Below are 21,972 nucleotides of genomic sequence, written 5' to 3' on the forward strand. Positions count from 1 at the left end.
CACAGGGCGGTGCTTAGTTACGGCGTTATCGCTTACAGCCAGAACGCTCGAAACCTAACTCAGCGCCAACCTTTTATAGAGTCCCTCGAGCCCCTCCCTAGCAACCTCTCCTAGCAACGCCTCGCCCTCCCGCTCCGAGTCTTATCGAACTCCGCCAGGCTCTTCCCGCCTCCCTCCCCAAGCCAGCGCGGCTCCGCGGCTGCCTCACGTGACTGGGCCCTAGGGAGGGGCGGGGCGCGAGGAGGACGTGAGGGGCGGGGCGCTGGCGGGCGAACTTTACGTCATCGAGGTGCGCCGTTAATCGTGTCGCTTAATACTTTCACGGAGTCTCTGCGTTCCGCGGTAGAGGAAATGGCGGAGGCATCGGCGGTGGTGTGGCTTCGCGCCCCCGGCTTTGTGTGCAAGGCGGTGCGGTGTCCTTCGGACCCGTGCTCTGTACAAGATTTTATATGTCATCACTGCCAAGATCAGGTGAGTCTCGCAGTTTCTGGAAGGAAGGGGAAAGGGAGGGTGGGAGGTGGAACCGGGTGCGCAGAGGGCGCGTCTGTTCTTTGGTTTTCAGTATTTGAGAATGAAAGTTCGTTTTTGTTTTTTTTTTTAAGGTGCTTAATATGCTAAGACATTCCTTTTTTATGTTTTTTTCTCTTGACTAGCATTTATCCCAGCTCTTGGGGCTAATTAAAAACTCTTTGATATCCAATAGAAACATTCATAAATGAGACAGGTGGGCCAAATGTTTTGTAGGATTCACTTCTTTGGCTATATGTTACATCTATTTTTGTCGACACAGCTCTCTTAGACAAGTGAGTCATATGTCTGGACACCGAATGGTTGATCATATGATCACTGATGGGGGCCAGATATTCGTATGTGTCCTGTTGAGGGCATGGGCTGTTAAGACCTGCCAATTACAGATTTTCATTACTTACTTGTCTGTACATGCTTTTGAAAAACTTATCATGGACTTCTAAAGACTACAAGTGTGATTCACTTATGAGATATCAAACCTACTCAGGTATCTAATAATTTGGTGGTCTTCTTGAGTCTAAACACCCTCCTCCCCAGTCTAGTTTTTGTTTTTTAATTATCTATTTATTGTATAGAGACAGCCAGAAATCGAGAGGGATGGGGGTGACACAAAGGGAGAGAGAGGGAGAGGGAGAGAGACAGCGAGACACCTGCAACACTGCTTCCCTACTTGCAAAGCTTTCCTCCTGCAGGTGGGGCTCAGGGGTCCTTCTGCACTGTAACGTGCACTCAGCTAAAATGTGCCACCACTTGCCCCCCCCAAGGCAACAATAACAATAATAACAACAGGGGCAACAGAAGTGGGAAGAAAACAGCCTCCAGGAGGCTAGATAAGTAAATTTGCCCTAGAGGCAAAAATAAGTAAATAAATAAAAATAATAAAAGAGTCATGGGGAACTGGGCTGTTGCACATCTGGTTAAGCACATATTACCAAGCATGAGGACCCAGGATCAAGCCCCCATTCTCCACCTGCAGGGGCGTAGCTTCACAAGAGGTGAAGCAGTGCTGCTGGTTCTCTGTCTCTCTCCCTCTCTACCCCTCCTCCCCTCTCAGTTTCTGTCTCTCCAGTAATAAACAGAAAATTTACAAAAGTCATAGATACAGTTTTCAAACTTTCTGACAAGTGATCCAGAGTAAGACAAGGAAAATATTATCTTAATTATGAGGAATATCAAAAAGCATACTTTTAAATAGAAGCAAGAAACAAATATAAATGGGCTGGTGGTGGTGTACCTGGTTAAACACAAGAATTATCACGCACTAGGCCCCAGGTTCAAGCTCTCACCGCTCCCCACCTGCAGGGGGCCACACTTCACAAGCAGTGGAGCAGGTCTTCAGGGGTCTAACCCTCCCTGTCATCCCATTTTTTCTCTCAATTTCTCTGTCCTATCCAAAAAATGCAAAAAGTGACCACAGGAGCAGTGGATTCGTAGTGCAGGCACTGGGCCCCAGCAATAACCCTGGAGGCAAAAAAAGTACATAAATATTAAATGTATATCCTTTATTATTATTCTTTGTTTTTACCAGAACACTGCTCAGCTCTGGCTTGTGGTAGGGAGATTGAACCTGGGAGCCTTAGATATTACATATCTCATTTACTCTTTACAAACACTCTTTGACAGTATTTTACATTTAAGACTGGTCCTTCATGTTGATCACATCACTGTAGCCAGCCTGAGCTCCCTTGCTCAGGTATCTTAATTACAACTCTGTACAACTTCTCTGTCCTTCATCTGAGCAATAACTGGTAGGGCAACTAATGACAAAAATTAGTCAGTCTCAACTAGAGATTTACAAACCCCTTTTTTCTAGTAGACACCCACAACCTTTCATCCATTTCATCCATTCTTAAAGCTTTAACTCTAACAGTATACAAATGCAAGTCACTTCTTCAAATGCTAGAGTTGTATATCCATTTTTTCCATTCCCCGTCTTCCTTCCATTCCCCTTCATACCCCCCACTCTTGTTTTTGAGAGAGAGAGAGAGAATGCAAGAACTTGAGACTGACAGACCAAAGGATTGTTTTGCTCTGGCATATATTAGTCCTGGGGATTGAACCTGGGGCTTCTGGGGTTTCAGGCACTGAAGTCTGATGCCCTGTCTCCCTGGTCATCTAAGCTTAACTGCTTTGTGTTTTTGTGCTTGTTCTTGCTCTGTCTGGAGTGCTGTTCCCCAGGTAGCCACATGGTTTGTACACTCACTTTCTTTAATTCTCTGCTTAAATTTCATTTGATCTGAGAAGCTTTCCCTGACTGTATAAAATAAATAATATCACACCCATTCACACATTCTATACACTTTACATTGCTTATTCCCACTTGACACAGTCTCTCTACATACACAGCATATGTCTTCCCTAACTAGAATGTTTGACCCATTCATTTATCCTAATGCTTGCACTTGGCAAATAGTAGACAGTATTTATTAAGCGAATGATGATTCCCATTGAAGTAACTATGTGTGGGTCAGCTTACCAGGTAGGGCATTCACCTCACCGTGCTCAAAGCCCCAAATTTGAGCCCCGGCTCCACATGGGAATACCATGGTCACTAGACGCTAGCTCTGTGAATGGTGGAGTAGTGCTGTGGTGTCTCTTTTCTGTCTTTCTCTCAGACTGTCCCTCTTCTCTGAAATAAAGCATGTTGGGAAGAGTGGCATCTCACATGCATCAGACCCTGGTTCTACAGAACAAACAAGCTAATTCCCCATGTGATGGGTGCAGAGTGACTGTTCATAATGTCCACTTCGGGAAGATCCAAGTAGCGCAGTTTTCTTTTCTATTGGTGGAGTCCTCTTCATTCTCGATGTTGTACATTTAACCTTGTGCTTTCTGTAAGGTCCATATATAGTTGGAGAAGACTCCTGTATTGTCATATTTCATAGCAACAGGAACCTGTTTAGGAAGAGATATAAATTATTTGTTTATTTTCCCTATTGTTGTTGAACTGTTTTTTATTGTTGTTGTAGTTGACTATTGTTGTTATTGATGTTGTTAACAATAAAAGAGAAATGGAGAGAGGAGGGGAAGACAGATAAGGGGAGAGAAAGATACCTGCAGACCTGCTTCATCACTTGTGAAGTGACTCTCCTGCAGGTGGGGAGCCGGGGGTTTGAACTGGGATCCTTATGCCGGTCCTTGTGCTTTGTGCCATAGATATACATTTTTTTTTTCATCATGAGCTGAGAGTATTTCTGAATATATATATATATATATATATATATATGTTAGATTTGGGGCTACTTGGGCTTCTGCAGTGATTGCATCTAGGGAGGCTAGCAGAAGAGATCAGCAGTGGCTACCAACTTGTCCTAAAACAAACTTTGTTTAGGTGTATTTAGTAAAAGCATGCTGTTGTCTTCCTGCCCTTCTCTCCTTCTGCATGTATACTGTTACTTTTAAACTTGGGGGCAGGGGGTGGGGAACCTTGGATGTTCAGTTTGATTTAACCTGTTTTTAAAAGTCAGAAGAGGCTGTGAGTGAAGCGCAGTGATAGAGCACATGTTTTGTATGTGGGACTCCTGGGTTCATAAATAAACACACATGCCGGTGGAAATGAGACCACCGGTTACTATATCTAAACCCTATGTAGTCTTGTACCTTAAATTTCATTTACTGTTAAAGAAATTAGTGGTTTTTATTTTCAGCCCCACAAATACAAAGCTTTGTTTAGGTGACTGGAGGTGGCTCAGCTGGTAAAGCATACAGGCTCCAGTGCATACGGGTTTGAGCCCCAAGTTGTCACCTGCAGGAGGAGCTTAATGAACGGTTGAAGAGGCTTCAGGCATCTCTCCTTCTCCCTTTCTCTCTACTTATCTGTCTCTACTATAATTAAAAAATATTTTAAAATTATTATTATTTTCCTGCAGGGTTATTGCTGAGGCTTAGTGCCTGCACTATGAATCCACTGCTCCTGGAGACTATTTTTTCCCTTTTGTTGCCCTTGTTATTATTACTGTTGCTGCTGTTCCTGCTGTTGCTGTTTATGGGACAGAGAAATCGAGAGAGATGGGGAAGACAGAGGGGGGTAGAGAAAGACATCTGCAGACCTGCTTCACTGGGGGCTCAAACCAGGATCTTTATGCTTGTGCTTGCACTTCACACCATGTGTGCTTAACCTGCTGCACTACTGCCTGGCCCCATTTAAACTTACTTTATTTCAAAGAGAGACCCCAAGTCCAGAGTACTGCTCGTCTCTGGCATATGGTGATGCAGAGGATTGAACCTGAGAGCTAGGAGCCTTAGGCATGAGAGTCTTTTGCATACCATCGTGCTATCTCCCCAGCCCTACAATATTATTTTTAAAAAAGCTTTCCTTAGGGAGTTGGGTGGTAGCACAGCGGGTTAAGCGCAGTGGCTCAGAGCGCAGGGACCGGCGTAAGGATCCCGGTTCGAGCTCCCGGCTCCCCACCTGCAGGGAGTCGTTTCACAAGCGGTGAAGCAGATCTGCAGGTGTCTTTCTCTCCCCCTCTCTGTCTTCCCCTCCTCTCTCCATTTCTCTGTCCTATCCAACAACGATGACATCAATAACAACAACAATAAAACAAGGGCAACAAAAGAGAATAAATAAATATTTTTTTTAAAAAAAGCTTTCTTTATCCCAATTAGGTCTGAGGAGAGAAAGTGTACCTAGAATGCATCATATGAAAATTTTCTTTTAGTAGGCTCTTTTTAAAAATTTTTTTGTTGTCTTTATTTATTGGGTGGAGACAGCCAGAAATCAAGAAGGTGGGAGAGAGAGGTAGAAAGATATCTGTAACACTGCTTCATCACTTGCAAAGCTTTTTCCCTGTAGGTGGGGACTGGAGGCTCGAACCTGGGTCCCTGTGCATTTTTTTAAAACATTCTTAACCCTTTTATTTTATTTTATTTTATTTTTAATTTCTTTATTGGGGAATTAATGTTTTACATTCAACAGTAAATACAGTAGTTTGTACATGCATAACATTTCCCAGTTTTCCATATAACAATACAACCCCCACTAGGTCCTCTGTCATCCTTCTTGGATCTGTATTCTCCCTGCCCACCCCATCCTTGTGCATTGTAATGTATACTCAACCAGGTATGCCACCACCTGGCTCCTCTTTCAGTAGTCTTCACTTTCAATTTAACAAATGTTAAGTGGACAAGTACTACCTGCTTGCAGCTGGAACATATGATTCGCTAGCTTTGTTTCTGTAAGAAACTGGTATTTTTCATAAATGATATTAACAAAGCCCAAATTTCTCCCTAGGGTGTTCCAGTGGAATGCTTCTTTGTGAAGTGCAACGGCTCACTCGCTGATGCCAGGGACACTGTGCAGCATGGAGCTGTCTATAGCTTGGAACCCAGACTTCGCGGTGGGAAAGGAGGTAGGACACGAACGTCGGTTGCAACGCATTTGTAGTCTTCAACTGTATGCAATTAGCAGAGACTTAATTTACTAGAACTCTGCTCAGCTTGGTTATAGTGGTGCTGGGGACTGAACCTGGGACTTTGGAGCCCCAGACTATCTCCTCTACCTTAAATCAACAACTTTCTTGGTCTCTAGCAGACAGGTGCATTTGCTTTCTGAAGTCCTCTACTTTACCTAATTTTGAATATTTATTCTTTTAAGGGCAGATTCCGCATGGTACAGTTTCCACCTTCTCAAGCCAAATAGCTCTAAGTCAATCTAATCTCAAAAGACTCAGGAGAGAAGCTGGGCAGTGGCGCACCCGCACCCAGTAGAGTGCCCGTAGTACCATGCGTGAGGACCTAGGTCCTACCTGAGCTGTGCACATGATGAAGCAGGTGCACTATCCTGGCAAGCTATCTTGCTGGCCCTGAAATCTGCTTTTTATTTATTCCCTTTTGTTGCCCTTGTTGTTTTATTGTTGTAGTCATTATTATTATTGATGTTGTTGTTGGATAGGACAGAGAAATAGAGGAGGGGAAGACAGAGAGGGGAGAGAAAGATAGACACCTGTAGACCTGTTTCACCATTTGTGAAGCGACTCCCCTGCAGGTGGGGAGCCGGGGGCTTGAACCGGGATCCTTACACCGATCCTTGGGCTAGGTGCCACGTGTGCTTAACCCGCTGAGCTACTGCCCGAATCCCACTTATTAGCTATTTAATAACGATCAGTAAGATTGTAAGATAATAGGGGTACAGTTCCACACAGTTCCCAACATCAAGAGTTCTGTGCCCCATTCTCTTGATTGGAAGCTTACCTTTTTTTTTTTTTTAAGATTTTTAAAAATATTTATTCTCTTTTGTTGCCCTCGTTTTTTATTGTTGTAGTTATTATTATTGATGTCATCGTTGTTGGATAGGACAGAGAGAAATGGAGAGAGGAGGGGAAAACAGAGGGAGAGAGAAAGATAGACACCTGCAGACCGCTTGTGAAGCAACCCCTCTGCAGGTGGGGAGCCAAGGGCTAGAACTGGGATCCTTACACCGATCCTTGCACTTTGTACCACCTGCGCTTAACCCACTGCGCTGCTACCACTCGACTCTCAGATTCCATATTCTTTACTCTTCTCTGGGAGGATGGACAAGAATTCTTTATAGGGTGCAGAAGGTGGAAAATTTGGCTTCTGTAATTGCTTCTTATAAGAGAGATACAAAGACCTACCTGCTCAGCTGTGGCTTATGGTGGTGCTAAGGACTGAACCTGGGAGCTAGGAGCCTTAGACATGAAAGCCTTATGCACAGCCCCAGCCCTCCTTTCTGTTTTTTTTTTTTTTTTTTTCCATTTATTTGTATGTTTTTAAAGCATTGCTCACCTTTAGTCTTGTGATGTAATACTAATTTTGCAAACTTGGCTTTTGTTCATCCTTGAACACTTTTTTAAAATTGCTACCAAGGTTAGCTGGGGCTTGGTGCCAGCATGATGAATCTACTGCTCCAGGTGGCCATTATGTCCCCCCTTTTTTTTTTAACATTTTTAAATTTTTATTTTTATTTATTTATTTTACCACAGTACTGCTCAGCTCTGGCATATGGTGACTTGGGGGATTAAACCTGTGACTTTGGGGCCCCAGGCATGAGAGTCTCTTAACATAACCATTATACTTTTTTTTTTTTTTGCCTCCAGGGTTATTGCTGGGGCTCAGGGCTTACACTACGAATCCACTGCTCCTAGATGCCATTTTTCCCTCTTTTGTTGCCCTTGTTTTTGTTGTTGTTGAATAGGACAGACAGAAATTGAGAGAGATGGGGAAACCAGAGAGGGGGAGAGAAAGAGAGACACCTGGAGACCTGTTCTTCACCCTTTGTACAGCGGGGACCCCCCCCCCCCCGCAGATGGAGAGCTGGGGGCTTGAACTGGGATCCTTCTGCTGCTTTTTGCACTTCGCATCTACCACCTGGCCCTCCCCCCATTATGCTTTTTACTCCTCCTCCCCCTTCTTTCTTTTTTATTTCATAGGACAGAAATTAAGAGATGAAGGGGATATAAAGAAGAGAAGGGGGGGCAGGTAGTGCACCTGGTTAAGCACATACTTTACAGCGCATGAGCCCCTGGTCCCCACTTGCAGGGGGAAAGCATCACGAGTGGTGAAGCAGGGCTGCAGGTGTCTCTCTCTCTCCCTCTCTGTCTCCCTTTCCCCTCTCAATTTCTCTCTATCTCCATCTAATAAATAAATAAAAATATGAAAGGAGAAAAAAAGAGGATAGTCACCTGCAGATAAGCAGCACTGCTAGTGAAATGTCCCCTCCATGGTTGGGGAGCAGGGGTTCAAATCCAGGTTCTTGTACGTAGTAGTGTGCATTTAACCAGGTGCACCACTTACCTGACCCCCAATCCCTGGACACTTTTCACCTGCTTTCTCCAAACTGGTTAGGTTTTGGATCCATGCTTCGAGCCCTTGGTGCCCAGATTGAGAAGACCACCAATAGAGAAGCTTGCCGGGATCTCAGTGGGAGGAGACTGCGAGATGTCAACCATGAAAAGGCGTAAGAGGCTGTCAGTTTTTTTTTTAAAGCTCTTTTTTTTTTTTAAATTATTTATTCCCTTTTGTTGCCCTTGTTGTTTTATTGTTGTAGTTATTATTGTTGTTATTGTCGTCATTGTTGGATAGGACAGAGAGAAATGGAGAGAGAAGGGGAAGATAGGAGGAGAGAGACACCTGCAGACCTTCACTGCTTGTGAAGCGACTCCCCTGCAAGTGGGGGAGCTGGGGCCTCAAACCAGGATCCTTACGCCAGTCCTTGCATGTATGCTTAATCCACTGCGCTACCGCCCGACTCCCCAAACTTAAATTTTAACTAGTTTTGAGTTTAACTCTGTTAAAGTATAATAGTGATAAGTGTGGCATCCCTTTCTAAGAGAGTTTCACTGTATTGAACGTGAGCACATTGATTTGTCAGGGGCTGACCTGGGAGGTGATGCAGTGGACAAAGCGTTGGGCCCTCAAGCGTGGGGTGCCAAGTTTGATCCAAAGCATGTTTATATATGTTAGTACACCCAGTCAGTTGTGTTTCTTTCTTTGCCCTCCACAGAATGGCTGAATGGGTCAAACAGCAAGCTGAGCGAGAGGCTGAAAGAGAGCAGAGGCGCGTTGAGCGCCTGCAGCGGAAGCTTGCAGAACCCAGGCACTGCTTCACCAGCCCCGACTACCAGCAGCAGTGCCACGAGATGGCTGAGCGTCTGGAGGATTCTGTCCTCAAAGGTGAGAGGTTCCAACCTTCATGACCAGTGAGTCGGCTCCCTGAAACTGTTTGTTCTGGACTGTTCCATACTGCACACAATAAAGAGCTGGACTTAAGCTTTCTTAAATTGAAGATCTCTGAGCATTTGGTGAAAGTTGTGGAACTTTTCCCTCAATTGTGCACACTTAGAACCCAGGGCAAAAAGAGCAGCTACCCACACAACAGGTGACAGGCTTGACTCATGAATCCATCGGTTCGTGGGACTTGGCAGGAACACTTAGTACTTTGTGGTTCTTTAGAAGTTGTCTAGACCTTAATATATTTGATTTGTTTCTTTTCTTTCTTTTTTTTTTTTTTTGTCATCACTTTTATCTTTGGAGCTCAGTACCTACATAACAACTATACTGTTTTCCCAGTTGCCTTTTTTTTTTCCCCTCTCTTTCCCTTTCCTTTCTTCTCCCTTCCTTTCTTTTTTTCAGATAGGGACAGAGAGAAGTACAGTGGTAGCAAGAAAGAGAGAGCGTCACCTCTGCAGCACTGCTCTATCTCTCACAAAGGCACCCTTTACCCAAAGGTGGGGCCAGGGCCACAAATCCAGGTCCTTGAACAATGCATGTGTTCCACCCAGTGTACCACTACCTAGTCTTTGATATTTTTTGTCGTTATTAAGAACTGTCACTAACTTTATTTACTTCTTTCATCTAACACATGCCAAAAGGCAGGGTTAGAAGGTAGCTCATGGGAGTCGGGCGGGAGTGCAGTGGGTTAAACGCAGGTGGCGCGAAGCACAAGGACCAGTGTGATGATCCTGGTTTGAGCCCCCGGCTCCCCACCTGCAGGGCAGTCGCTCTCCTCATATCTGTCTTCCCCTCCTCTCTCCATTTCTCTCTTTTCTATCTAACAATGACATCAGTAACAACAACAATAACTACAGCAACAATAAAAAAAAAGGGGCAACAAAAGGGGAATAATAAATATAAAAAAAAAATTTAGAAAGAATAAGGAAAAAAAGAAAAGAAGATAACACACACACACACACACCCCAGACAAAAAAAGTGAAAGAGAGGGAGAACAAATATAACCAATGAACGCAAGAGTAGGCTAGCTGTGGGCTGGTCAAAATTACAAATTGAATATTGAGTGGTCTGGGAGGTGGCACAGTGGATAAAACATTGGATTCTCAGGTGTGAGATCCTGGGTTCAGTCCCCAGCAGCACATGTACCAGAGTGATGTTTGGTCCTTTCTCTCCTATCTTCCTCATGAATAAATAAATAAATTTTTTTATTTTTTTATTTTTTTTCCTTGTTATTGGATAGAGACAGAGAAACTGAGAAGGGAAGGGGAGATAAAGAGGGGTAAAGAGACAGAGAGACGCCTGCAACCCTGCTTCACCACTCGTGAAGCTTTCCCCTGCAGGTGGGGACCAAGGGCTTGAACCTGCGTCCTTGTGCGCTGTAATGTGAGCGCTTAACCTGGTGCACCACCACCTGGCCCCCAATTTTTTTTTTTTTTTAAAAAAGGTTATTGGTGATTCTAGCAGCCTTGGCGGTGGCACTGTCAATAAAAATGTTACTCTCTGGAGTTGGGCGGTAGCACAGTGGGTTAAGCACAAGGACTGGCATGAGGATCCCAGTTCGACCCCCACCTACAAGGGAGTCGCTTCACAGGCGATGAAGCAGGTCTGCAGGTGTCTCTTGCCCCCCCATCCCCGTCTTCTCGTCTCTCCATTTCTCTCTGTCCTATCTAACAATGACAACATCAGTAACAATAACTACAACAATTAAAAAAACAAGGTGGGGGTTGGGTGGTAGCGCAGCAGATTAAGCGCAGGTGGCGCAAAGTGAAAGGACCTCGTAAGGATCCCAGTTCGAGCCCCTGGCTCCCCACCTGCAGGGGAGTCGCTTCACAGGCGGTAAAGCAGGTCTGCAGGTGTCTTATCTTTCTCTCCCCCTCTCTGTCTTCCCCATCTCTCTCCATTTCTCTGTCCTATCCAACAATGACATCAGTAACAACAGCAATAATAACTACAAGGGCAACAAAAGGGATAATAAATAAAATTTTAAAAAAAGGCAACAAAAGGATAAATTTTTTTTAAAAAAGTTACTCTCAGGGGCTGGGCGGTAGTGCAGCGGGTTAAGCACACATGGTGTGGAAGCACAAGGACCATCATAAGGATCCTGATTCGAACTTGGCTCCCCACCTGAAGGGTGTTTGCTTTACAGGTGTTGAAGCAGGTCTGCAGGTGTCTGTTTTTCTTTCCCCCTCTGTCTTCCTCTCTCAATTTCTCTCCTATCCAACAACAAGGGCAGCAAATGGGAAAAATAGCAGTGGATTTGTAGTGTAGGCACCAAGCCCCAGTGATAACACTAGAAACAAAACAAAACAAAACAAAATTTACTCTCAGATGTGAGGTCCTAAGTTCTGTCCCTAGCATCACATGTGCCAGTTAATAGTGATAACAACCGATTTGGTTACAGAACCAGAACGGCTTTTATTTTAAATCTTTGTGTTGAAATTAATCTTACTGTACCACATAACGTGTTGGTGTCTGAAGAAATTTAAGTCTAGAGTTCTAGATTGCAGCTTTCTCTTTCCCCCACCCCCTACCAATCCAGATTATACTCAGTTTAGTCCTGGTAATAGAAACTGAGCTGTTACAGTTTCTGTTTAGGTATGCAGGCTGCGTCCAGCAAGACAGTATCAGCAGAAATCGGTGAGAAGCGGAAACGGCCTAGTGAAACAAAAACAGATAGAGGGACCAATTTAGGGAAAAGGAAATGCTTTTGGTAAGTATGTTTTATTTTCACCCTAGATCTTTGATATTTGGAGACTGGTGTGATATCTTTCCTTCTTGTCTGTCGACTTGAGTAATGTCTGATGGGAGCTCAGAAATTTTCCCTCTCTTTTCAGGTTTCAGTGACTGTCATGTTGTACACACTAGCAGTGTCTTGGCTATGCATGTCATTAAGAGACTCTAAAGGGCATGTCTCTTCCTTACACTGAAAGATTGAATAAAAATATAGCTTCATACTTGAATTCCGGAGATTCAAAAATTTCAAAAAACTCCTGGTGGAAGTTACAGCTTTCCACATTCTGTTTTTAAAATAGAGACAGAGTAGTGGAAAGAGAGTGAAAGAGACTAGGGGCTGGTTAGTGGTGCACCTGGCTGAGCGAACACATTATAGTACGCAAGGACCCGGGTTTGAGTCCTGGGTCCCTAACTGCAGGGGGAAAGCTTTGCAAGTGGTGAAGTAGAGTTGCAGCTGTCTCTCTCCCTCTCTATCACCCCCTACCCTCTTGACTTCTGGCTATCTCTATCAAATAAAATAAATGTAATTTAAAGAGAGAGAGAGAGAGAGACCAGACAGCATGAAGCTTCCTTCCGTGTGGGGGTGGGGGCAGGCTCAGCCCTGGGCCACACATGTGGCAAAGCAGTGCTCTGTCCAAGTGAGCTGTCTTCACCCTGCCCTTCCCCCTTCATCCTCTGGTTATACCATCTTAGTTCCCTCAGAACAAGTTCTAGAAAATGGTTAGTCTTAGGTTAGCAGTAGATAGCATAATGGTTATGCAAAGAGACTTTCATGCCTCAAGCTCCACAATCCCAGGTTCAGTCCCCTGCATCACCATAAGCCAGAGCTGAATAATGAAAGAGAGAAAGAAGGAAGAAGGAAAATGCTTAGTCTAAATGGATACTGCTTCCTTGTTGGCTTCTCCTTTAGGGACAGAAAGTAGTTAACAAGAAAAAAAAAAAGTAACAACAACAACAAATCACATAAGAGTCTGCCATAGAACTTTTATTTATTTATTTATTTAAAAATATTTCTAGTTTATTTTTTTTTATTTCATTTATTTATTAATGAGAAAGAAAGGAGGAGCGGAAGAACCAGATATCACTCTGGTACATGTGCTGCTGGGGATTGAACTCGGGGCCTCATGCTTCAGAGCTCAATGCTTTATCCACTGCGCAACCTCCCAGAACACAGAACTTTATTTTAAGAATTTATCTATTGGGGCCGGGTGGTGGGACACCTGGTTGAGCACACATGTCACAGTGCAAAAGGACCCAGGTTCGAGCCCCCGGTTCCCACCTGCAGGGGGAAAGCTTCACGAGTGGTGTCTGTCTCTTTCCCTCTCTGTCACCCCCTTCCCTCTCAATTTCTGGCTGTTTCTATCCAATAAATAAAGATAATACATTTTAAAAAAAATTTTTGAATTAAAAGAATTTATTCATGAGAAAGACAGGGAGAGAAAGAATCAGACATCACTCTTGTTACATGTGCTGCTGGGGATTAAGCTCGGGACCTTGTGGTTGAGAATCCACTGCTTTATCCACTGTGCCACCTCCCAGACCACAGAACTTTATTCTTTCTGAAATGGTAATTAAATATTTGTGAGAGAAAAAGTTGGTGTTACCTGGTTTTTTTCCCCCTTTTATTAGTGATTTAATAATGATTTATAAAATCACGAGATAGCAAAAGTATAATTCCACACCGTTCCCACCACCAGAGTTTTGTATTCCCATTCCCTCCATTGGAAACTGCAGTAGTTTTGCCAACGTCATAGATAGGGGTTGACTGTTATTTGTATCGCTGTTTATATATTTGTCCATTTTTTCTGTGGTCCTGCCTTCTCTTCCTTTGTAAATCACACCTACACCTATTGCCACGTCTGAACGTGCTTCCTTTTTTCCTCTTCTTTGGATCTTGATGGAATTGGGAGTTCAGAGTCCTCTGGTCATTTTCCTCTGGTCACTCTCCCCCTCTAGGGATATGTACAAGAATTTTTTTTTAAATTTATTTTTCCTTTTGTTGCCCTTGTTTTTTTTTTTTTTTTTTTTTTTGTAATTATTGTTGTTATTGATGTCGTTGTTAGATAGGACAGAGAGAAATGGAGAGAGAAGGGGAAGACAGAGAGAGGGAGAGAAAGATAGACACCTGCAGACCTGCTTCACCACCTGTGAAGTGACTCCCCTGCAGAAGGGGAGCTGGGGGCTGGAACTGGGATCCTTACTCTGGTCCTTGCGTTTTGCGCCACGTGCACTTAACCTGCTGTGCTACCGCCTGACTCCCATGAACAAGAATTCTTTTGTTGTGCAGAAGGTGGGAGTTCTGGCTTCTGTAATTGCTTCTCGGCTGGACATGGACATTGTCTGATTGATCCACACCCCTAGGCTGTTTCTGTCTTTTCCTATTGTGTTTGTTTTCTTATATATAGAATATGTCCCAAACTTGTTTGTCATTCTTGCTCAGAGACCATGCTGATCTCTGATAGCATTCCAAATTGGGTTTATGTCCTATTGAAATGTGTACATGTATTTGTTTTTTTAGGTCAGATTTTTTTTGAGATATAATTTATGTATAATACAATTCAGACCATTTTCTGGACAAACAGCATTTAAAAAAAAAAAGAATTTCTAAGTTGTGTCAAACTTTTCTGTTCCTTCTGCTAGGTTGGGCATGGAGGGACTAGAGCCTGCAGAGGGTTCCAGCTCTGAGAGTTCGGATGACGATAGTGAAGAGGCGCCTAGTACTTCAGGAACAAGTACCCAAGCTCCACAGAATGGTGTTGAGCTGGCAACCGAATCCCCCAGTGGTTCTCAGAGGGCAAGCACGTTAAGTACAGACTCTGCATCTCTGGAAGAAGCACAGACCCCAGTGATTGCTTCTGAGAATGGGGCCTCAGAAGACTTCAGTGTGGCACCAGGAGAGACAGCTCCCCAGCAGCACACGGAGAAGGAGGTGGCTGTGGAAATGGCTGAAATCCGAGAGGCAGAGGAGGCAGAGAACAAAGAACTCCTCAAAAAGGAAGCTGGGGCTGCACAAAATAAAGAGAGAGAGACAAAAGAAATGTCTGATGGGGAAAGGACTGCCAAGGTAGCACCTGGAAAAGATAGGGGAAGCATTCCTGCTACTGGACTGGGGGAGAGCCAGTCAGGAAACGCAGTAAGTCATTTTCTGGGTCATTGTTTAGAGTCATGGCAACTTCATTTCTGCAGTGATCATTAAATGAAAAGACTTGTTCAGTAATCAGAAATTAGAAGTCTGGAGAAATGGTTCATTGGCTAGGGTGCATGCCTTATTATGTGGTTCAGGTTTGAGCCCTGGCGGACACCACATGGGAGATGATACCAGTCTAGATGGTAATGAGCTTGCCTTACCTCCTGCCAGAAATCCTTAGGGGTTTGTTTTTTCCACTCTGGAATTTACATCTTCTTGACACTAGGTGGTGCCTATGTTTCATCTCTTCTAAGATGCATCTCTCACTTGGGAATTATGGCACATATTATAGCTTGTTATTGTTTAATTTTCCATAAGACATGCAATAATAAGGTATATAATGTAGTATTAGATTAGATTTGAGGAAATAGTTATTTTCTTAGCACTAAATCTCATTTGTTTGACCTTCTCCTGTGAGATGCAGTATAGTTTGAACATACTTGCCAAGTAGATGTATCTTTCCTATAGAAGCAGAATGGCTTTTTGTCATTAAAACATTTATTATTATAATTATTATTATTTTGCCTCCAGGGTTGGGTTATGGCTGGAGCTCGATGCCTGTACCATGAATCCACTGCTCCTGGAGGCTATTTTTTTCCCCTTTTGTTACCCCTGTTGTGGTTATTATTGTTGTTATTACTGCCGTTGTTGGATAGGACAGAGAAATAGGAGGGGAAGATGGGGAGAGAAAGACACCTATAGACCTGTTTCACCGCTTGTGAAGTGACCCCCCTGCAGGTGGGGAGCCGGGGGCTAGAACTGGGGTCCTTACGCTGGTCCTTGCATTTCCAGCCATGTGCACTTAGCCTGCTGTGCTACCGCTCAACCCCTGTGTTGTTGTTATTATTATTATTTATTATTATTATTATTATTTTAAACCAGAGCACTGCTCAAGTCTGGTTTATGGAGTGGGAGATTGAACCTGGAAATTTGGAATCTTTAGCATGAGAGTCTTCTTACATCATCACCTTTCTGCTGTTTCTCCTACTCTGTCATTAAATCTTTTTCTTAAGCTTTGTTGTTAATAGAGACAGACATTAAGAGAGGAAGGTTGGGAGTCGGGTGGTAGCGTAAAGCACAAGGATAGGTGTAAGGATCCTGGCTCGAGCCCCTGGCTCACCTGCGGGGGGATAGCTTCACAAGCAGTGAAGCAGGTCTGTAAGTGTCTTTCTCTCTTCCTCTTTCCCTCCTCTCTCCATTTCACTTCATCTATCCTATCCAACAACAGCGACATCAGTTAACAACAAAAATAATAACTATAACAACGAAACAACAAGGGCAACAAAAGGGAATAAATAAATATTTTGAAAAGAGAGAGAGGAAGGAGAACAGGAGACAGACACTTGCAACACTACTTCACCAATCAGAAAGCTTTCTCTCTGCAGGTAGGGATCAGGGGCTTGAACCTGGATCTTTGCTCATGGTAACGTGTGCACTCGACTTGGTGTAGCACAGCACAGCCTTAGGACCTCATGCTGTTAAGTCTAGTACTTTATCCACTGTGCTGCCTCCCAAACCACAGTCTTTTTTTTTTTCTAATTAATTAATTTATTTTTATTAGCGGTAGCCAGAAATTGAGAGGAAGGGGAGATAGAAAGGGAGAGAGGCAGAGAGATACCTGCAGCATTGCTTCACCACTTGTAAAGCTTTCCCCTGCAGGTGGGGGCTGGGGGCTTGAACCCAGGTCCTTGTACATTGTGACCAGTGCAGTCAATCAGGTGCACCATCACCCGCCCCTCCCCTTTTTAATTAAAGATTTATTAACAGGGGAGAGAGAATCAGATCATCACTCTGACATAATGCAGTGTCAGGTCGGACTCACTACCCCACACTTGAAAGTCCAGCACTGTCCACTGTTCCACCTTCCAGGGCCTTGCCATTCAATCTTAAATCCCATATTGTACCTTTTAAAAGTCATTTTGAGGCTGGGGAAACGACATAATGGTTATGCAAATGACCGTGTTTGAGATTCTGATCCCTTAGGTTCAGTCCCCACAGCACCACCATAAGCCAGAACTAAGTAGTTCTCTGGTAAAAGGTAAAAAAAAAAAAAAAAACTGAGTCTGCATACTTTCCCTGAAATAGTTGATTCTTTGCGGTCTTCAGTGAATTGACTGCCAGCGAAAATCCTACTCTTTGATATACTGTTTTGTTGTTTACAACAGGTGAAACCTACACTTACTGGTTTTCTTTGACAACAGCTGTTACTTATTTAGCCAGTACCTTTCCCCAATAAATAAACTATTGGTAGAATTCATAGACTGCCATTTCTAGAAAAAGTGTTTTTTTTTTCTCTAATGCTATTGGGTTGTCAGTAAAGTCTTGGCATATTTTCCTATGCAAAAATGTGTCATGATACTTTCCGTACAATCCAATATACAAACTGACCATCATACCATCTCCAGAGTTGTAAACATAATTTTTATTTACGTATTTTTATTGTTATTTGTGTGTGAATGTTAGAGAGAGAGAGAGAGGGATTAGAAATTATATCCTGGCTTCATAAGCGGTGAAGCAGGTCTGCAGGTGTCTATCTTTCTCTCCCCCCCTCTGTCTTCCCCTCCTCTTCATTTCTCTCTGTCCTAACAATGACGACATCAGTAACAACAAAAAAACAAGGGTAACAAAAAAGGGAAAAAGAAAGAAAGAAAAAGGAAGAATTTATACTGGAAAGTCAAAAACAAGTATGCAGGATTCCTGTAACAGCTTATTTCTAAATACGTAAATGAGAAATTAATGGTTGTTGATAATTTATTGGGAATCCACGTGGAAAAACTTTTAGATGATTATAAAAATTCAGTACTGGGAGTCAGGTGGTAGCACAGCAGGTTAAGTGCAAGTGGTACAAAGCACAAGGACCCACATAAGGATCCTGGTTCAAGCCCCCGGCTCCCCACTTGCAGGGGAGTAGCTTCATAAGCGGTGAAGCAGGTGTCTATCTTTCTCTGTCCCTCTCTGTCTTCCCTCCTCTATCCATTTCTCCCTGTCCTATCCAACAACAATGACAACAGTAATCACTACTACAACAATAGAACAACAAGGGCAGCAAAAGGAAATAAATATTAAGGGAGTTGGGTGGTAACACAGTGGGTTAAGCACACATGGTGCAAAGTGCAAGGACCAGTGTAAGGATCCCAGTTTGAGCCCCCAGCTCCTCACCTGCAGGGGAGTCATTTCACAGGTGGTGAAGCAGGTCTGCAGGTGTCTGTCTTTCTCTCCCCCTCTCTGTCCTCCCCTCCTCTCTCCATTTCTCTCTGTCCTATCCGACGACAATAACTACAACAGTAAAACAAGGGCAACAAAAGGGATATTTTAATTAAAAAAGTAAATATTAAAAAAAAATTCAGTACCAAGGAATGAGAAGTTAAATGAGACTTTTCTTGATAAAAGAATGCCCTTGGCAGTTAAAAAAAAAAAGTCTATTCAGAGATGGGACCCCGTTTAAATTTTTTTTTTCCTGCTCCACAGGATATCAGTCAGGAAACCATGGTTTTGTTGGCATTCAGCTCTGCTGCAGAAATGGAGCAGCTGGGCTTGGAGAAGCTCAAGTGTGAACTGCTGGCCCGAGGCTTGAAATGTGGGGGCACTCTGCAAGAGCGGGCAGCCAGGCTCTTCTCAGTCCGGGGGCTTGCCAGGGAGCAGATAGACCCTGCTCTGTTTGCCAAGCCTTTGAAAGGAAAGAAGAAATGACTATCCTCAGAGACAACTTCCTGTTTCTCCCCCAGCACCTGACTTTTGGATGTGTTGTTATTAAAGCAGGCTTTTAAAACAATTTTACTATCCTTTTCATTATTATATTTATAGAACTAGCATTGGAAATGATTTGCATCTGAAGTTCTCTTTGTGAGAAGGTTTTTTGTAACAGGTTAATTATAACAGCTTCTTACAGCATCAGTTTGCGTGCTTGGGGCTTTAAAAGCCACAAGTTCAATCCCTGATGTTATCATAGAGCTCAGCAGTGCTCTGTCTTTCTCTACCTCTTTCATTCTCTCTCTCATAATAAATATTTTTTAAATATGCAATTTCTTTTAAAAACTACTTTACTGGATAAATGATTATTTACAAGACTGTTGTCATGTGTGCAGTTTATCTCCCTGTCATGAACTTGTCTTCTTCCTCCGCCTTAGGACACTGGGTCCCTGCCTCTTTTTATTTATTGTAGATTTGATAGGACAGAAAATTTGAGAAGAGAGAGAGAGACCCCTGCAGCACTGCTTCACTGCTTATGAAGCTTCCCCTCTGCAGGTGGGGACTGAGGGCTCAAACCTGGGTCCTTGCAAATAATAAGGTGTACGAACACTTCAACAAGGTGTACCACTGCCTGACCCCCTTTGTTCCTCTTTCAACCCTCCTGTCCTCCCCCCTTTAGAATCCTTGGATCTGGTGCAATAAACTGTAGCTAATTCAAATTACCCTTTTGCATTACCCTTTGTTTCAGCAGGCACCTCACTTGGTGGGACTCAGACTCTGAGCACTCAACACTTTTCTATTTATTTATTTTCCCTTTTGTTCCCTTGTTTTTACTGTTGTAGTTATTATTGTTGTCATTGTTAGGTAGGACAGAGAGAAATGGAGAGAGGAGGGGAAGACGGGGAGAGAAAGATAGACACCTGCAGACTTGCTTCACCACTTGTGAAGTGACTCCCCTGCAAGTGGAGAGCTGGGGGCTCGAACCGGGATCCTTACGCTGGGCCTTGCATTTCGTGCCATGTGTGCTTAACACGCTGTGCTACTGCCCAACCCCTCGTTTATTTTTTTTGCCTCCTGTTGTTTTAATCAGGGCTGGCTTCATGGGCGGGTAACAGACGACCAGAGACATGCGGCTGGGCCGGGAAGCTGTATTTCTTTATTCACGAACAACTATTCATAAACTAACCCAAACTAATCACCAAACAGAACTCTCCTGCATCCTTGTCACATGGCGGCACCAAGAAGTCTCTAACTCTTGGGGTTCTTTTGGGTGCGGTCAAGTAGGCCCAGGAAACTAGCAGGACTAAACCAATTTTCCTGGCAGGGGGAGAGCTAGACCAAACCAATGTAAAGCATACAACAGCCTCCAGGGTTACTGCTGGGGCTTAGTGCCTGCACTATGAATCCACTGCTGTTGGAGGCTATTTTTTCCTTTTTGTTGCCCTTGTTTATTGTTGTATGTTTCATATTGGTTTGGTCTCCTTCTCCCCACCTCTGGAAGAATTGGTTTGGCCCTTGCTAGTTTCCTGCCTCACTTTCTCCCCGCCCCCTATGCTACCTAGTGCCAGAGTTCTGCTGGTAGCTGCCAGAGAAGAAGGATGCAGGACAGATCTGTGTGGTGATTGGTTTGGGTTAGTTTATGAATCGGTGTTAATGAATAAAGAAATACAGCTTCCCTGCCCAGCCGTGTGTCTCTGGTCGTCTGTCTACTGTAGTGAAGCTAGCCCGGCCTGCTGGAGCCCCGAACCTTAACGACAGTTTATGGTTATTGTTGTTATTCCTGTTGTTGGACAGGACGGGGGAGAGAAAGACACCTGCAGACCTGCTTCACCGCTTGTGAAGGGACGCTCCTGCAGGTGGGGAGCTGGGGGCTCCAACCAAGATCCTTGCACTTCATGAACACTTTTCCTGGTGGGTAGCACCTCAGCTGTTGGTTACTCCAAGGAGTAACTTGCAGCACTAAGTCACAGCTGGTAAAGCTTCCCCCTGCAGCTGGGAGAGAAAAATCCATTCCACCAATCATGGACTTCCTGCTGCTCCCTGCGGTGCCAGGGCTTAAACTCAGAGCCTCACAGAGCTCTACCAGTGAGCTACTTCCTGGACCCCTCTTTATTTAATTTCTTTATTGGGGAATTAATGTTCTACATCCGACAGTAAATATAATAGCTTGTACATGCATAACATTTCCCAGTTTTCCATATAACAATACAATCCCCACTAGGTCCTCTGTCGTCCTTGGATCTGTATTCTCCCCCCAACCCACCCCAGAGCCTTTTAGCCTCTTTTTCTTCCCTCCCCCTTCTCCCCTCTTCTTTACCCTCCATCTCCTTTTATTGCCACCAGTGGATACAAGTCCATTGCTCCCTTTGCACTCTAAAATCTACCTCTTTACACTGCTGTGCCCAATTTTACTGTTGACCACTTTGGTGCTTGTCAATTCCCATTTCTCTTAAGATGTTTCGGGGAAGGAGTAGGGCGGTAGCGCAGTGGGTTAAGCACACGTGGCACAAGGACTGGTCTAAGGATCCTGGTCCGAGCCCCAGCTCCCCACCTGCAGGGGAGTCGCTTCATAGGCCCTGAAGCAGGTCTGCAGGCATTCGTCTCTCCCTCTCTCTGTTTCCCCTCCTCTCTCCATTTCTCTGTCCTATCCAACAATGACAACATCAATAATAACAGTAATAAATACCACAATAAGAAGGGCAACAAAAGGGAATAAAAAATACTAATAAAAGTAAATCATAAAAAAGATGTTTTGGGAAACCCACTTCTACTTGCTGTTGTTATATATGTTCTTTGAAAACTCTTCAGTGGGCTTTAAGGGACTTTGTATATCTTCTTTTTCTTTGATATGGACATATTTCTTTGGACCTTCAAAGTGATTTATTTATGGCTAGTCAATATTTTTTCAAAAGAATTTATTCATGAGAAAGGAGAAGCCAGAGCTGAGCAGTGTTCTGGTTTGAAAAAAAAAAAAAAAGGAACCAGACATCATCACTCTGGTACATGTGCTGCTGGGGGATTAAACTCAGGACTTCATGGTTGAGAATCCAATGCTTTATCCACTGTGCCACCTCCTGGACCACAAGTCAGTGTTTTTATTATGTGCACAGATGGGAGAATTTAAATCTGGGATGGAACTAGAT

The 21,972-nt window shown here is 43.8% G+C and overlaps 1 protein-coding gene and 1 non-coding gene across 2 annotated transcripts; one reads left to right on the plus strand and one right to left on the minus strand.

The window, feature by feature from the left end:
- Positions 1-302: 302 nt before the first annotated feature.
- Positions 303-18,911, plus strand: SDE2 (SDE2 telomere maintenance homolog). Its single transcript, XM_007534441.3, has 7 exons — positions 303-471; positions 5,762-5,879; positions 8,335-8,446; positions 8,993-9,162; positions 11,815-11,929; positions 14,593-15,085; positions 18,608-18,911. The coding sequence occupies exons 1-7, from the start codon at positions 352-354 to the stop codon at positions 18,827-18,829; spliced, it is 1,350 nt and encodes a 449-aa protein (XP_007534503.1). The 5' UTR covers positions 303-351; the 3' UTR covers positions 18,830-18,911.
- Positions 14,348-14,452, minus strand: LOC132539163 (U6 spliceosomal RNA). Its single transcript, XR_009550464.1, has one exon. It is a non-coding gene; the product is annotated as a U6 spliceosomal RNA (small nuclear RNA).
- Positions 18,912-21,972: the final 3,061 nt, after the last annotated feature.

This window comes from Erinaceus europaeus, chromosome 6, assembly GCF_950295315.1.
Source record: "Erinaceus europaeus chromosome 6, mEriEur2.1, whole genome shotgun sequence".
Taxonomy (NCBI): domain Eukaryota; kingdom Metazoa; phylum Chordata; class Mammalia; order Eulipotyphla; family Erinaceidae; genus Erinaceus; species Erinaceus europaeus.

What these genes read in the sequence shown, in the direction of transcription:
- SDE2 (XM_007534441.3), top strand. Translation starts at nt 352, where the DNA reads ATGGCGGAGGCATCGGCGGTGGTGTGGCTTCGCGCCCCCGGCTTTGTG. An exon ending in ACTTCGCGGTGGGAAAGGAG is followed by an intron (nt 5,880 to 8,334) that starts GTAGGACACGAA and finishes CAAACTGGTTAG; the next exon opens with GTTTTGGATCCATGCTTCGA. An exon ending in GGGAAAAGGAAATGCTTTTG is followed by an intron (nt 11,930 to 14,592) that starts GTAAGTATGTTT and finishes TCCTTCTGCTAG; the next exon opens with GTTGGGCATGGAGGGACTAG.